This window comes from Rhopilema esculentum, chromosome 16 (assembly GCF_057945365.1).
Source record: "Rhopilema esculentum isolate cy_ngs chromosome 16, ASM5794536v1, whole genome shotgun sequence".
Classification (NCBI taxonomy): Eukaryota; Metazoa; Cnidaria; class Scyphozoa; order Rhizostomeae; family Rhizostomatidae; genus Rhopilema; species Rhopilema esculentum.
This window is the reverse complement of record NC_142830.1, coordinates 3,078,176-3,093,194: the sequence shown is the minus strand read 5'-3', so window position 1 is coordinate 3,093,194 and position 15,019 is coordinate 3,078,176. Positions and strand designations below refer to the sequence as shown.

Here is a 15,019-nt window from a genome sequence, read left to right as displayed (position 1 = left end):
CACACGTACAACTGAACGATGAAAATTCAGAAAGAATTTTCTTCAATAATTGTAAAGTTAAGGAGCATCTTATTTCGTAGTCGGATGAGTTCGATATTTTCCAACATCTATATGACACGGTTTTGGATCCATATATTTTGCAATGTTGCTCTGTGGTTTTAAATTTGTTGAGATCTTCAGAAGTCTTATTAATTAGTGTCAAATCAGGAACGTGCATGCCATTTTATTAAACATATATCGAAGCAAGAAGCTGCACTTTTGACAGTAAAACACGTCTTCAGTAAAGCAATGAATGAAAGAGGGTACACATTAAAGGGGAACAATTTGAGAACACACAATACCGATGCCTTGGGAATGACTTCAATTTTTGAGTGCAATGTTGTGCTTTATATCTTGGTCACGATGGTTCCAGAAAAAGATGCAGATACCTTTTACTGCCGATTCTGTTTTTGTTGAAAAATCCTCGGCCGGTGGTTAGTTAAGGCAATCAGCTTTTGAGGCTGTCTCGTCAGCCTTACCTCATAGCAGTGCATCTTCTCCAGATAGGCCCACAGAATCCGGAATGAAAATGACGTAATGGGTACGTGTCCTTTAACCATTAAGAAAATAGGCTTTTGAGTCAAATTATTCCTCTTTAACGTTTGGCTTGTTAACGCAACCTCAAGTGAAGGCCAATAACATTTTTGAAACAGCAAAATGAAGCTCAGACTGGCTGTTGTTAATTTTTCCAAATGTTTGAAGTTGGATTGTTCTTAATTTGTTCTTAAATCATCAGGGTGTAAGTAGTGAAATCGCTAGCTAGTTCCCTCAAGAGCTCATTTGCCAACTAGTTGAATGAAATATCCTTTATTTGCCGACAGGTTTGAATTTTTACCGACAATGCACCCCTAGATAGCAAAAACTCCTCGTTTTTTAGATGGAATTTTGTTCACAATTACATTTTACAGTACCTAAGCCTCGGCTTGTTTTTACCTTTTTCTCCAATTGTGACTAAATTTTTAGGCTTGTGTCCTTATAAAATTGTTTTTATAAAAGAGGATATGTGTTATTATGGTTCCTTGTCATCTGGTTGCAAACGAGGCAGAAGAAGCGGGAACATGATAATGGCCTAAAAGGTGCTAGTCCATAGAGATGGAAAATCCTTCAAAATGTGACAAAAAGAGCATTCTGTTTCTTGAAGCATTTCATGGTGGATCTCATAAACAGTTAATTGATCTTCTTGAAAATAATTTTTGTGATAAATGTGATGTTTTTTGCATGAGCGACAAGAAATGGCACTGGCGGATGAGAACTGGCAGCTTGTATTTCGCAAGAACTATTCCTCGAGAACATTCCTACAGGTAAAAGCAAGCTGGTAGCAGTACATATGGAATACTAAGCAAATGAAGTGAATTCTAGGGGTCTTTTATACCTTCATACACTTTCAGCAGAGTTTTTATTCAACAAAAACTATACTATGCTTAAATCTTGTTTAAAAACTTTTGCACTATAAATGAGACTGTCGCTAATCAACCCTGTATGTACGTAGCGGTTACTTTAATTTTCTTTTATCATTCATCGATTAATTTTTATGAAAATATATGAAAATAATTTTATGAAATAAATTTATATGATAAGCTGGTTAGCATGAAGGTTAGCATGAAACTTTTCATACAGAGGATAAAAATAAACTTCCTGCATCTAAGCACAGCATTAGAACCAAAGCAAATCACTTGACCAAATCACAAGCTAGTCTGGAAATTAAATTGCCTTATTTTCTGATCTTAATTTAGGTATTTATTTACAAGTGCTAACTTCAACCTTGCAGAGCTGATTGGACTGAGACCAGATTTGCAAAAGCTTGAAAAGATTTTGTACTTTCATGAAAACCAGCTTGTGTATCCTGTTCGAAAGCAAAAGAACAGAGACTTTCAATATGGTTACAATCAAGTTTTGTCTTGGTAAGTTCTTCTTCATTAAAAAGGTCGAAAGTATAATAAAAATAATTTGATTGCAGCATTTAGTTGACTGGCAATAAATTCCCTAGTGTATTTGCAGCAGCTGCCTAATTATTGCCATACATTCTCAAATTATCAGCATTCTGGATTTTTCGTTTTAAAAGTTGAACATGTTCAACTTTGGGCAATAAATTGCCTGGGTAATCCTTTTGTATTGCATTATCCTTGTTGTTTGCTATTGTTCAGCGAGTCGCTAAGAGCATTTAAAAGACAGTTTCCTATCGTTCCTTGTCAATTTTTGAATGGCACAAAAACGTGGTGGACAAATCCCACTGATTAGGGGCATATTTATAGACACTAAATTTGTTTCTACATCTCAATCAACTTCTTTCTATACCTATTCTTAGGAACTTTTCTCCATTCCTCTATGATTAGAAAAGAGATTACAGCTGCTTCATTACAGCCTTAATCTTAGCCAAAGTCCTGAATGTCTATTTTTCGAAAAATTTTGCCTGGGAAGAGATAAAAGTGAGGCAACATATATTTCACAGCCCAAACGCTACAAAGATAGGGAAAAGACAAAAAAATGAATCATCAATGAAAGGCGTCTTAATTGGATTAACCAACAAGGATTCAGTTGAATGCAATTAAATGCCTAATGTTTTTCAGGCTTAATAGTATCTGCTATCTTGCCTTGTTTTGATACCATGAAAAAATCTTATTTGTAATTATTTACTTATCTTATCCTCTCCAGCAAATGGACCACACATAAGCTATTGAAGTCCTTAAAGTGCTTTTAAAGTCAAAAAATAAATTCAGCTCAAAAAGATACATTTTACCAATATAAATTCAATTATAATGTCAGAATTTCTGTATTGCATCCAACTTCTTTGCTTTTGTGATTCAAAGTTTGGCCAAGGCTTTCATTATTTTCATCAGCAACTTGAACTTTCACTAAGGAATACAATCATTTGCATAGGAGCTTATGTTTCCACAAACCATCTTCCTGTCTCTTCCTTGGTAAGGCAAGTGTTTGCAAGGATGGTAAATAGCCCGTGCCAATAATTTGGCAAGGGCATTGGCAAGTGCCAGGGCAGTCACCATTGTAAAAGGAATAGGCTTGAATATGACCACATTAACATAGATCCTTCTACCATCCATGTAATTTAGAATTGGTTCTATATCTTTCTGAAGTCAATTTTAAGTAGGTTCTAGCTATTTTGCTCTGTTAGATGCATTTCACGTTGTTCTTTTCAGCTAAGGTATATTCACAATGTTCTTTTCAGCTAAGGTATATATTTTTATGACGCTGCAGTTAAAGACACATCAGGGTCATTGCGATTGATTTAAAAAATAAAAGCTTTATTTTCTCTATTTTTTCAGCTTGGCTGCAGATGTCATTTATTTCAACTCCGTATTCAACAAGGAATCATTTTTATCATCCCTCAAATCATATTTCAACTTGATGCCTGACTACAAACCAGACAAAAAATTATTGCAAGAGATAGAACCAAAATGCCATGTGTTGCATTTTCCAATCAGTTTTCCAGAGATCAGTTTAGAGCCAACCAATGCAGATATGTCTGCAGACAGACCATTGCATATTGTCTGGGCACATAGGTGGTATGTTTTGATTAGATGCATCTATTCTATTTCCATTTACAAACATTTATAACTAAACTGCAAAACTTTTCTTTACATTCCATAGCTTTTATTGATATTTAATTGATAATTTAAGTAATATTACATTCATGTTAGCACAGATATCATAAAAGTAAAAGGCTGTATATTTTTGATGTGTTCCATTATTTTATCATGTGTATATTATTGATGTTAAGATGTTTATTCAGAGGATAAACCAAAACTATAGTATAAGCCAATGAATTGACAATTTCAGTCTATTATGGACAAGTCAGAAAATTGATCTTATTTCAGAAGAATTGTTAAATTTGTACCAGTTGTAGACTGTGGTAGGCATGCCAAGCTATAACACAGAAAAATTTTTCACGATTTGTTTTCCTCATTATGTAAATGTTTTTGTATCTTTTGGTGGCTTAACAAATGCCAATGGGTAGACTTGCAGTAGTGTATGAGATATTACTCATTAAGAGTACAGATCATTATTTTTTCTGGTATTTTTCCACTTCTAGAGAGCAAGCTATTCATTTTTCTGTTTATGAAGAAAGTCTTAAATCTCATAATTGTTCTCTGTTTGCCTTATTTATACTATGTAAATAATTTACTTTTCATAGCGTTTTGCAATGTTGTGTAAGAATGCTGCAATTTGGTAACCAGAAACTCAACTCTTTTTGGTTTTAGGGAACATGACAAAAATCCAGATACTTTCTTTGATATTTTGTATGCATTAAAAGATGAGGAGCTAGATTTCCAAATATCTGTTATGGGGCAAGGCTATGCTGATGTTCCAGGTAAGAAAATGTTGACACCATATTCAATGGGGTTAGTTAAATTAAACATAGATGATGTCTTTTCTTCTCGATTTGCAACTTTGTCATTAACATTTTGTAGCAGTTTATTTTAGCAGAGCCTGGCTATATTTGAAGTTAGAAACTTAGGTCACCTTTTAAGGAAAAACTTTTTTGATGGCAATAAATATTTTTGGTCATTGCCTTATAGAAACTTTGAGAATTTTTGCTGTTGCATTTTTCATGTTGTTTTAATTTTTCATTGGGCTTTGACTATTCTTGAATATGCAGTAAAGAAAATTATGTTTATATATGATTGTTCTTCTTTTTCTTAGTGATTTACCAAATTGATAACTAGAAAATAAACATAAAAATGTGAAGTTTACTAGCTAAAGAATTTATAGACAAAGTTACAATCACATGTTTCACATATTTGTGTGAACATGTTTCAATAATTTTCTTTTTACAGGACAAACATTGATAACAGAAATTTTGTCATTGTTGAGTTTTTTTTCCTGTTAAAAAATTAGTTATCATTTTTTTGTAAAACTGTAATCACAGCACTTGATCTTAAACTGCCTGTTATTTTGATTAAATATCAAGCCACTACCTGCAGCCCCAGATATTCATTGCATACAGAAGAATTCTTGCAGTACCCAATAGGCATGATTTTTGTAGAACAAGGAACTTGATGCTTGGGCTGATGGTATTTAGCCACCCATGAAAGCTTTTGGTTATAGTACCTAGAGCCCTTATTACAACTGGAACACCCTTGGTGCTTTTACATTCCCATATTCTTGACAACTCCCATTTTAAGTCTTGATTTTTCCCTTTCCTTGTCCTGCACCCTGGTGTCAAATCTGCAGACGACATCGATAAAAGAACATGATATTGTATGTTTTAAAAAACTATAATATCTGGCTTATTGTGGTCGAATTTATTATTCATTTGACCGTTGAAATCTCACTGTAACTTAACCGACTCATTTTCTGCCTTGTTCTGTCGGGTTTATGCTCACACCACTTCTGTGAGTGGAGTAAATTATTCAAGTTGCATAGTTCCCAGTGAATAATTTTAGCAATAGCTTGTCTCTTTCCTTTATACTCCTTCTGGGCAAGCTGTTTGCATTTCTGACACTATATTGGCCACAATCTCTTCTTGTTCCTTACATAGTCTACAAAGTGGATTTCCCTCTGTCTTATCAATGTGCTGCTTTATCGATGTTGTCCTTTAAGCTTGCTCTTGAGTAGACATTTACTTTCTTTTTGTGGTTTTCTTCATGTCACGATTCTTCAACCAACCCCACGATTGTTTGTTCCGAAACTCCGTTTTCGTAAAGAAAACACTTAGTAGTTGTTTGCTACTGAAACTGTCCTTTCTCATTTGTTGTATCTCATTTTTAGATTTATCATTTCCTCCTTAGCTACTGCTTTAAGCGTATGCTCGTCGCTTTCCCTTACTGACATACATGTGCAAAAAGTTGTTATTAGGACACAATCCTCTAAACTTATCATTCCCCTGCCACCTTCCGATCTTTTAAGATAAAGCCTGTACACATCTCTTTTCTGTGGAACGCCTTACGAATAGTTAGCAACTTTTGTGTTTTCCTATCCCTTCCCTTTAAATCTGTCAAGTTCCATTTAATTATTCCTGCACTATGTCTGGTGATAGAAACTGTTCGGGAGTTTATAGCGTTTACGACGCTCTTACTATTCAATTTCGATTTTAAGATGTTTCTCATCCTTCGAAAACACTTAACCAGGGCATTTTTAGCATACTGAGTGGCGGGGGAGTTGACCCACCAGGCCCTACAAGTTCCCCACCACTGAGGAGTAAAATGCTTCTTTTACCCCAAAATGCCGAGCCACTATGTGCCCCTTTCAAAGGAAAATAATGTAAATGATGGCAAATAGAAACAGAATATTCTCTTTTCTAACGTGATGTTGTTTTGGTAAAATGGCTTCATTCATGCAATTGCAAACTGTAGAACAAGCTATGCTTTCAGTTTGGAAGACATCAATATTCTTCACTGCAAGTTTTTTAACAAAATATATTTGCTTTTATTGCTTCTAATCTTATACATTTCATAAAAAGGTTCAAATTTTGTTTATATAAAATATGATAGGACGTTCTAATAGTAATTAGTGTCAAATCTTGAAGCCTAAAGACTCAACCCTAATAAAATTAGTATGGAAACAGCAAAATGTCGTGGAAATTTTGCTAAATGTAATAAATTGCAAATAAGGCAAAGATTTAATTTCCGCATTAAGCGCTAAATTGCTAACTTCTCTTAGCAAATATCCACATAGTTGTCTTATATGTGATTTATGTGTGAAACAGCCCATCTGGCCCTTGCAACAAACCAGGATCTTTTAGCATAGGCTAGAATCATATTACAATCTAAGCACCTGTCCATAAATGCCGTACAATCTCTTAAGGTGAGCATGGATCCTTTTGAAAAATGCCCCACAAAAATGCCCTGTACTCAGCTTTCAAGTTCTCGCTAAAGCTTGATTTTAGAAAGTTTGTATCCTAGCCTTCCCCATTTGAAATGATCACTTGTTCAATTTTATTTTATTTGCACTTTGCGTTGCAGAGGTTTTTGCAAAGGCAAGAGAAGACTTTAAGGAAAGGATAGTCACTTGGGGTTACTTAGAGTCAAAAGAAGAATTTTTGAAAACTCTGAGTCATGCAGATGTTGCTGTTTCGACAGCTCTGCACGAGTTCTTTGGAGTCTCAATGTGAGTTGATCCACAGTTGTCTCTCCTTGCTAATTGCTTTTTGTGTTATGACCATTTCAGCAGCTGTTACAATCATTACAATGATTGAAAATACGGCAGGAAATCGCGCAGTGCTGTCTTCACATGGTCCTCAGTTCATCGCGACAGCATCCTAGCTCGTTAAGTTTCTCAAATCTCACGTTTTTAGCAATTTTGGTTTAATGTTAAGTCTACCCTACTATCCTCAATAGGCAAAATTAATTCATAGGTACTTCACCCTGCGTCTGTAGACTTATTCTCATATCAAGTTCCTACCAACTAGTTAACATTTTCGCTTATTTTGAGAGTAACTTAGTAACTATTGGTAGTAATTAAAATCGATCAAATTGTCTAAAGATTCGTCTGGATTCTGGTTCTAAGAAACACCTGCGAACAAAATGGTACGTGGGAGTCTTGCAACATTTTCTTTCACCTGCAACTGAATATTTATGTTCCTACCCTTGTCTGTAGGCTAGAAGCTGTTTCTTGTGGCTGCTATCCATTGTGTCCAAAAAGATTGGTTTATCCAGAAATATTTCCTGGTATGCTATTTTGCTGTTTTAAGTTTCCAGTGCAAGCTTCTAGAAAGTATATCTTGATAAAACGTGATTTCTTTCATCTATCGTGCGATATTTGATCCTAACTATTTACCAGCTAGCCCCATGAATTCATTTTAGGTCACAAAACCAGGAAAGAACCCCGCTTCCCGTACCCACCATTACACTTGTACAAACGGGTCCTTTGCTCGCCATATTTTTCAAGCCTCCTTCCAGACATACTCCATCGCTGTTGCAGCATCATGTAAAAGTGATGCCTGTCCAGAAAGTGATCTGAATGTGGTTGTAGAGTAATCCAGACTTCAGTGCCATGCTTTTCTTTTTTCGTATAAGAAAGAAAACAGAGGCGACAATATGTTTTGTTGGCTGTCCCATACTAGCTAGAACGAAAAATCAGCTATGTTTTGCCAGCTAACTTAACTCTTTCTTAACTCGTTACATTTCAGATGAATACTTATACAATACAAAAAATCAGTTGCTTAAAAGACTACGTCAGTTTTGCAAGAGACCTGAAACTCCACGCAGACACAAAGTCAAGGTAAGACCTTAATTAAACTGCAGTGACGTCATAATGAAATCAAAGACTAATCCTCTAGTAGGTGACTATAGAAAATAACCCGTCTCCTAGCAGGCAAAACAAATTATAATTATTTCTTTTCCAGAAGTAGCCACACCTAAACGTGTTAAATGTTAAAATATTCATACTATTATAAACACCATTGATGATAATCATTAGTTCATTCTTACATGTGTAAGTGTTTCTTCATATGCTAATATTTCCAGTCAGACATCAGTTTAACCTTTCTTATCCCCCATCTTGACTTTATTTTGATTCTTGCTTAGATATTTCATGTTTTACGAAGTACCATAGAAATCACCAACAATAAACCTGCGGGCCTAGTGTGTTAGAAAATGCGGGCCTAGTGGTGCTAGAATAGGGTAACTTTTTTCTAGATCTGTAAAATGTTCCTTGTCTGTTCACATTAGCCAAGTATAGTCTGGAGAATTTTATCCTCCCAAATCTCTGCACAATGCGCTTTGTAGTCTAAGAGCGTGGCAGAATAAAGTTTTGGCATCATTTTGGGAATCTGTAAACTGACTGAAAATGTTTCTTCTGGATGAAAATATTCAGTAAACAGTTCCACAAACAACACACAAAGTGAGTATCATAATTCTTAATCGTGTTTAGTTTGAAATTTGGTAAATCCTCGATGTCAAGGCCATCGAATCTCTAGTTGCAATAATTCAAGATTGCGAAGTTTATTCGTGTTTTTCGTGATCAAACTTTGTAAATTTGTAACAATATAAAACTATGGTCTATAGTAATACATGAATGCAGACCTCACTGACACCCAAAAGTAAAGACCTTCTCCCTTTTCATTTTTCCATGATCTACCTCAAACGAACTCAAAAGGCTAGTGCTAACTGTCCTTCATTTTTACAAATAAATAAAATTCATCTTGAAGCAAGTTTCGTCATAGCAAACCATCGGATATGCTTTTTCCATCTTCTAGGTCAACCTTGAAAAGTATAGCTGGAACCACTTACGGCAAAGTTACGAGGAGCTTTTCAAAGACTGATATCGTAACTGTAATTCGAGGGGTATGCAAATTCGTATCTATTCGACCGTGTATAGGACGGCTCTGAGTCGCAGCACCTTAATGTAATCATCAGGCAAAGACCTTTACGACATTAAACACTATATGACAGATCGATAAAGCAATGAATTTTTTTTCTTCCTACAGTTAGTATGTTTTGACCGTCATTTGCATTTTGCCCGTCAGGTCCAAAACGATTAGTTCGAATCAAAACACAGTTTTCGAATAGCTATGATAGAAAGCATTTTAAGAATTGTTTAAGTCTTAAGTTTCGCTGTCAACTGGTCCAGAGTTTGAACTGGCATTTCAAAAGTGATTTGAAAAATTCAATATTCTATATCTAAAGAAGAAATCCTCCTGTATTTTTTTCTAGCGTTTCATGAATATTTAGTTAACAGAGAAAGACAGAGTCCACTTATCTGTTAGAATCATTTTTGGGATTTAAAGATCCATCAAGGAGAACTTGTACAGTTTTGAAGAAAGATGGGCGAGGGGAATGCAAGTTTTTTCTAATATTTCAATAGACTAGGTACTTTAACTGCCTCTCAGTTTTATTTGAAAGCGTTCGTGATACGAAATCATGCCGTCGTGAAACTGATATTCAAAGAAGGACTTTAATGTTCAGATGCCTGTCCCGAAACATGTCTAGACGTCCCAAAAATATTTTATGCCTCTCGCCATTTTTGGAAAAGTCTCTATCCACGAGTGATAAAAACTCAATAATTTTCGAGTCGCGCTTCGATGTCCAGAGCTGGATGGTTCACGACCTCGTTTATGTGGAGAGCCTCCGTCTCATTTGATTGAGTTAGCCTCAAATCCAAAACCAAAGGAAGCGCTGTGTACATGTTTTTATCCCAATCTTGTTCATATTTCATGTAGATATAACTATCCAACCTGATTGGAATCCAAACAGCTCAGCAGTGGGATCTCACATCGGTGGGTCAGCCCACTCGTCGTATCAACAGAGTCTAAGTTTCACATGGCAATTACTTTGTGAGCTTGATCTCTTCTGAGCTGGCCATTCCACCGCAGTTGGACATCCCACTTCATACATATGAAACTAAAATGTTGATTTTCCAAATTTCTTCTAGTTGGCTTACGTTTTATTAGCTTCCTAACACGTATATATTCTGCCTTTGTCGTGGAACTTTCCACCAGAAGGCACCCATAATCTTTCCCTGTCTTGATTTGAGGTACAACCTGGTGCTAGCGATTCTCTTTTCTCTGTCATATTTTTTTATATTTTGCCTTTGCTCAAATCATGTTTATTGCCCATTTTAATCATTTTTTGCTCGCTTGACTTAAAATGTATGATATAAATATGAAGTGAAAAATAAATCAAAATACGAAGAAATGACTACTTAGTTCTGCGGAAAATCACTTAAAGAATACTCTTGATACATCCTACCACACCAAATGCTCGGCTAATTTACGCTATGCGTCCCACCATCTCCCCTTTCAGGAGCTGTTGCAAAGGCCTTGTGTTTGGTCATTATAAAGTTGATCATTCGAAAACCAGACTAAACCTGTTGGTTGGATTACTGTTTGCCGAACTGCAGCCTCAGTAATTGGCTGTTTTGCTGTAAATTGAAGTAAACGTGTAACGGAGGCAGTCCTTCACAGCAAGAATAAACGTTTGCGTTGGTTCTTAGTAGGCGATCGTTGTCTGCTATAAATCGGCTGATGGCCTCGAAAAAGGAACATATGGTGGGATCGCTTGTTGAGGGAAATGCGTAGGCAAGCCATTTTTAATTGATGATCTGGATTTTAAAAAGATTTTTGAAAGCATAGGACAGCCTAAATAAAGTGCCAAAAAATTTCGAAGGTTATACTCTTTCCATCATGGTTATAAATTAAACATTTCTTGATAGATGTAGCTATCAGTAAGTAGAAATGCTGATACGGATATAGTAATGTACTTCTGCCGAGGTTTTATATTTATTTCGTTATTTTAGTGTATGTATTAGTATATTATTAATGTTTATACCAATGCCTAGCGTATAAATACTACAAACGCCTACCAGAAGAGTATTCGACATATCGTGACGTACCTTAACCCTAACTCTAACTCTACAGCCCTTGCGGTATTCCTTAAGGCGGTATAATTCTACGATGCTGTGGTAAAATCTTGCTAAGCAATTCTATTGCATTTTTGCAAATTACTACTAGCAATGTTTGACCTCAATGGATTCGGCGTAACTGCCTCACAACTTAACCGTGGCTATCTTCTATTCAGAAAGCAGTTCACTGTTTTAGGCAAATTGATTAATCAGGTCTCACAAGAATTTGATATGGGTGTACTTCTTTTAATGAATTTGCTGCATTCTCAAGATATGGTTATGACCAAACAACGAACGCAAAAACCGAGTTCTGATAAATTTACGGAAGGGAAATCGAAGATTGTTTCACCTTTTGGGATTCGAGAACAAAATTTCGATAAATTTGGAAACGTTGCTGCGGTGTCTAAGGATATGGCAAAATCTATAGTTTTAAGTTATCAACCAGGATCGAAAATGTTGTGACTTTTATGTTACATAGATACTTTATGGGAAAATGTATTTTTTGTTAATTCATAAGTCAAGATCTTGCAGGTAGATGAACAGATATTGTAAACTTTGTGTATACTGCTATTTGATTCAGCATGGGTCTTTAGGCACCAGGATTTTTAGTATTTTACTATAGTCTCTTTTCTAATGACTATTATTTTACTAATAAAATAGTGCCATGGGTTATTTGAAATGGGTTCTTCATGGCAGATGCTAAACTGTATCCAGTTGGCACTAGCTTCTCAAAATTTAAGCTAAGAGAAATCATATTAACCTAATTCATTAAGAACACGCAAAAAGCCAACTTTTGTCATTGTCAATACAATTTCAGTTGGAAATGGCGAAGGTCAGAAGTGATTTGAGCTGAATATTTCAATACTCATGTCACGAGCCAAGTGTTTAAATTGCTTTAACGCAAATCCAGGTTTTTTGTAATAAAAACCTCAAGCACATATTTGATGTTAATTTTGCTGCAAAAATGAGTTTTCAAGGGCCTTGAAAATAGATATTTTTTAAAATTGTATCTCTTATCAATAATTTATAAGCTGCAAAAGTCTTTCTTCTACGAGTGGATAGTCCTAAATCTTGTCTTTAAGTTCTGCATCGTACTTTTTGTAAATTTGAGTTAATTCTTTAACATTATGCTTTTTCGCTTCCCTCGATTTGTCAACTTCCGTTAATTGGAGCATTTGCTTCTATCGTCATACCACAGAATACGAATTATGTGGTCACAACTTGGTACTTCGATTGCAAAAAAGCCAGAATGCCAGTATCTGAGGTATTTCGGTTACTACTCTGTGACTGATATCTATTTAGTCAGAAACTACAAGCATATTCATAATTTGGCTTACAGTTATGCAATCTATTATTGAGACACCGCTGTTGGATTTTTTTCAGAGCTTCGAATCAGCTGTTGGATATCATTCCAATTAGCACATTTTGTTCCAATTTTGTACACAAAACATGTTGCTAAACATGAGGTACTTAGTTGAATTGATGTTAATGGTTAATTGTATCATTAAGGCTATATTCACATTGCTCCGTATTCGTTTCTATCCGTTTTCCTATCGATCCGTTTTACCTGTTCACACTGATCCAGATACATTTGAAAACGGTATGAAAACGATGAAGCGTTCACATTGCTCCGCTCTGGATAAAACGGAAAACGTCACGAACTTGCGACTGTTAATAAACTTTTCAAACAGCTCACTGCCACTAATTTTACTCCGAGTAGTATACTAACTTCGAGTGAATCAGCCATGTTAAGAGAAGTTGTTCAAATTGGCGCGGTCTAAGAATCTTGCTGTATTGTTGTTGTTGTTAGCGTTTTCAAAAGTATCCGTTTTCGGTGTTCACACTGCGTATTGCGTTTTCAAAAGTATCCGTTTTCAAGGTGGAGCAGTGTGAACGCAAGGCACAAAAGGATACTTTTTATCCGTTTTCATATGAATACGGAGCAGTGTGAACGGGGTCTAAGATAGAAGTTGACCTGGTTGCGGTTGACACTTAGGTCGTTGCCTCTACAACTGGCCTATTCTAAAGTTCCATTTTATGTTTTGCGGAATTGGTGAAAGTGATTGGATGAGAAAAAGTATGTTCCAGTTCAATGGACTTTCTATGTGGCCTCGATTTTGTTAGCCCATTATGCATTGTGTTACCACTGATCCCAAGAACGAATGAATCGTGCTTCTAAAGTCAGCACGTTGTTTCCAGCTTCTATCGTTCATGTTGGGACCTCCTTCCGCTTGGAGCGTGCTTCTAGAGGGCAAATGCCACGAATAGCAAAATGGAAGAGTTCAACGAAATGAACTTAAGTTTTGTGGAATTGAACTTTGTCTTGAAAAAAGAATATATTTTTTTCGGAAGTTTTCACAGCCAAGATCATTAAACAACGTCTCCCAAATCTTTAGTTGAACTATATTTTGTTGTTACTTGAAAATATTGTTGCCTACCAAAAAATTGGGACGAGGAATGGTCCTTCGTACCCCCTCCTCCCCAGTTGCACGGGGCGTGGGCTCTGTGAACGCCCGGGGTCGTATGAAACAAAGAAAACTAAATTGACATCTAATAGAGCGTGCGGGACTAAAATCAGTTCAATCCAATCTTTATCAAAAGTAAATTGCTTGTTTTCTACCTAAGCAAGGTTATCATAAACGTCAATTTCTTCGTCATCATTACGGAGAGTGCTGGCGGATTATACAAGGAAATGTTTATCATAATGAATTTCAGAAAATAAACATAAACACATCACAGGTTGACGCCTGAAAATAAACACACAGCTATTGAAATATGAATGTCAAGTCTACTCGAATACATCTCTCGTGGCCCTACCTTATCAATGAACATGGAAGCGTGTATTTGAAAGATAGGGGTGCTCATTAGAAGAAGCACTCATTAAATTTTAATACTGTTTTAGTGTCCCTCATTGGAAGGAGGACTGACGTTATTCGGATTTGCACGATTCATCGAACCGGTCAACATTGTTTACAAGAATATTTTCTAGATAGAGAATTAGGCTTAAGAGGGGTAAAAGATGCGTGGAAATTTGCTTTTGACTCGAGAATTATCGTGCTTGGTTCCTTCATTAGCATTAGCTGATGAAGCTGCCTCGAACTCGGGTTTCTTTTATTTTGCACCAACTATTTGCACCAAAAAAGCGTAACATGGTGAAACATTTTTGTGCCCGCGTGGCTGCTATGATTCGAAACTCGCGGATCGTGTGGTCTCAATTTTCGATGCTCGCCGCAGGCTTCCTTGTGTTATGCTAAGAAAATAAGATGCTCCGTTATTAATTTCTCTAGATCAGAATGCCACACCCTTTTTCGTTCACTGAAGCCTATTGATTTCTTGAATAAAGTCAAACTATTTCGAATGATCCACAGAATGGCAATTGTAGCAGCATTTTTCATTTGGTGATTGGCGTCTTCCCTCCATTCTTGATTGCCGCGACCGCTGCACAGAAACCTGACAGAAACTCTAAAGAAAGACTGTTTTGTATAGAAAATTCACCTAATGATAGTGAATAGAAACATTGCAACTGTGAATGCCTATATTTGGGTGGATCTCGCTTCTGTTTGCGGTTTCCTGCTTGTTAATGAACCACGCTACTTTTACTGGTATCACATACGATATGAGATTTTGATCATTATCTTTTGTTGCCCGGAGACTTCATTTTATCCAATATAAAATGTTCCAC

At 36.0% G+C, this 15,019-nt stretch overlaps 1 protein-coding gene across 3 annotated transcripts; it reads left to right on the top strand.

Moving 5' to 3' along the window:
* Window positions 1-327: 327 nt before the first annotated feature.
* Window positions 328-14,401, top strand: LOC135682299 (tRNA-queuosine alpha-mannosyltransferase). 3 transcript variants are annotated; one of them, XM_065197133.2, is made up of 9 exons: window positions 636-1,340; window positions 1,773-1,940; window positions 3,321-3,560; window positions 4,257-4,366; window positions 6,960-7,104; window positions 7,594-7,664; window positions 8,126-8,217; window positions 9,194-9,281; window positions 10,740-14,401. In XM_065197133.2, the coding sequence occupies exons 1-8, from the start codon at window positions 1,132-1,134 to the stop codon at window positions 9,257-9,259; spliced, it is 1,101 nt and encodes a 366-aa protein (XP_065053205.2). In that variant the 5' UTR covers window positions 636-1,131; the 3' UTR covers window positions 9,260-9,281; window positions 10,740-14,401. The 3 variants fall into 3 exon arrangements, with proteins under 3 accessions (XP_065053206.2, XP_065053205.2, XP_065053204.2); XM_065197134.2 differs by lacking the exon at window positions 9,194-9,281 and having other exon boundaries at window positions 328-1,340; XM_065197132.2 differs by having other exon boundaries at window positions 639-1,340; window positions 9,194-14,401.
* Window positions 14,402-15,019: the final 618 nt, after the last annotated feature.

Bases quoted from the DNA above. Each gene is read 5' to 3' on its own strand.
- LOC135682299 (XM_065197133.2), top strand. From the start codon at position 1,132: ATGGAAAATCCTTCAAAATGTGACAAAAAGAGCATTCTGTTTCTTGAA. The intron at 1,941-3,320 runs GTAAGTTCTTCT...CTATTTTTTCAG, and splicing joins TACAATCAAGTTTTGTCTTG to CTTGGCTGCAGATGTCATTT. The intron at 3,561-4,256 runs GTATGTTTTGAT...TTTTGGTTTTAG, and splicing joins ATTGTCTGGGCACATAGGTG to GGAACATGACAAAAATCCAG.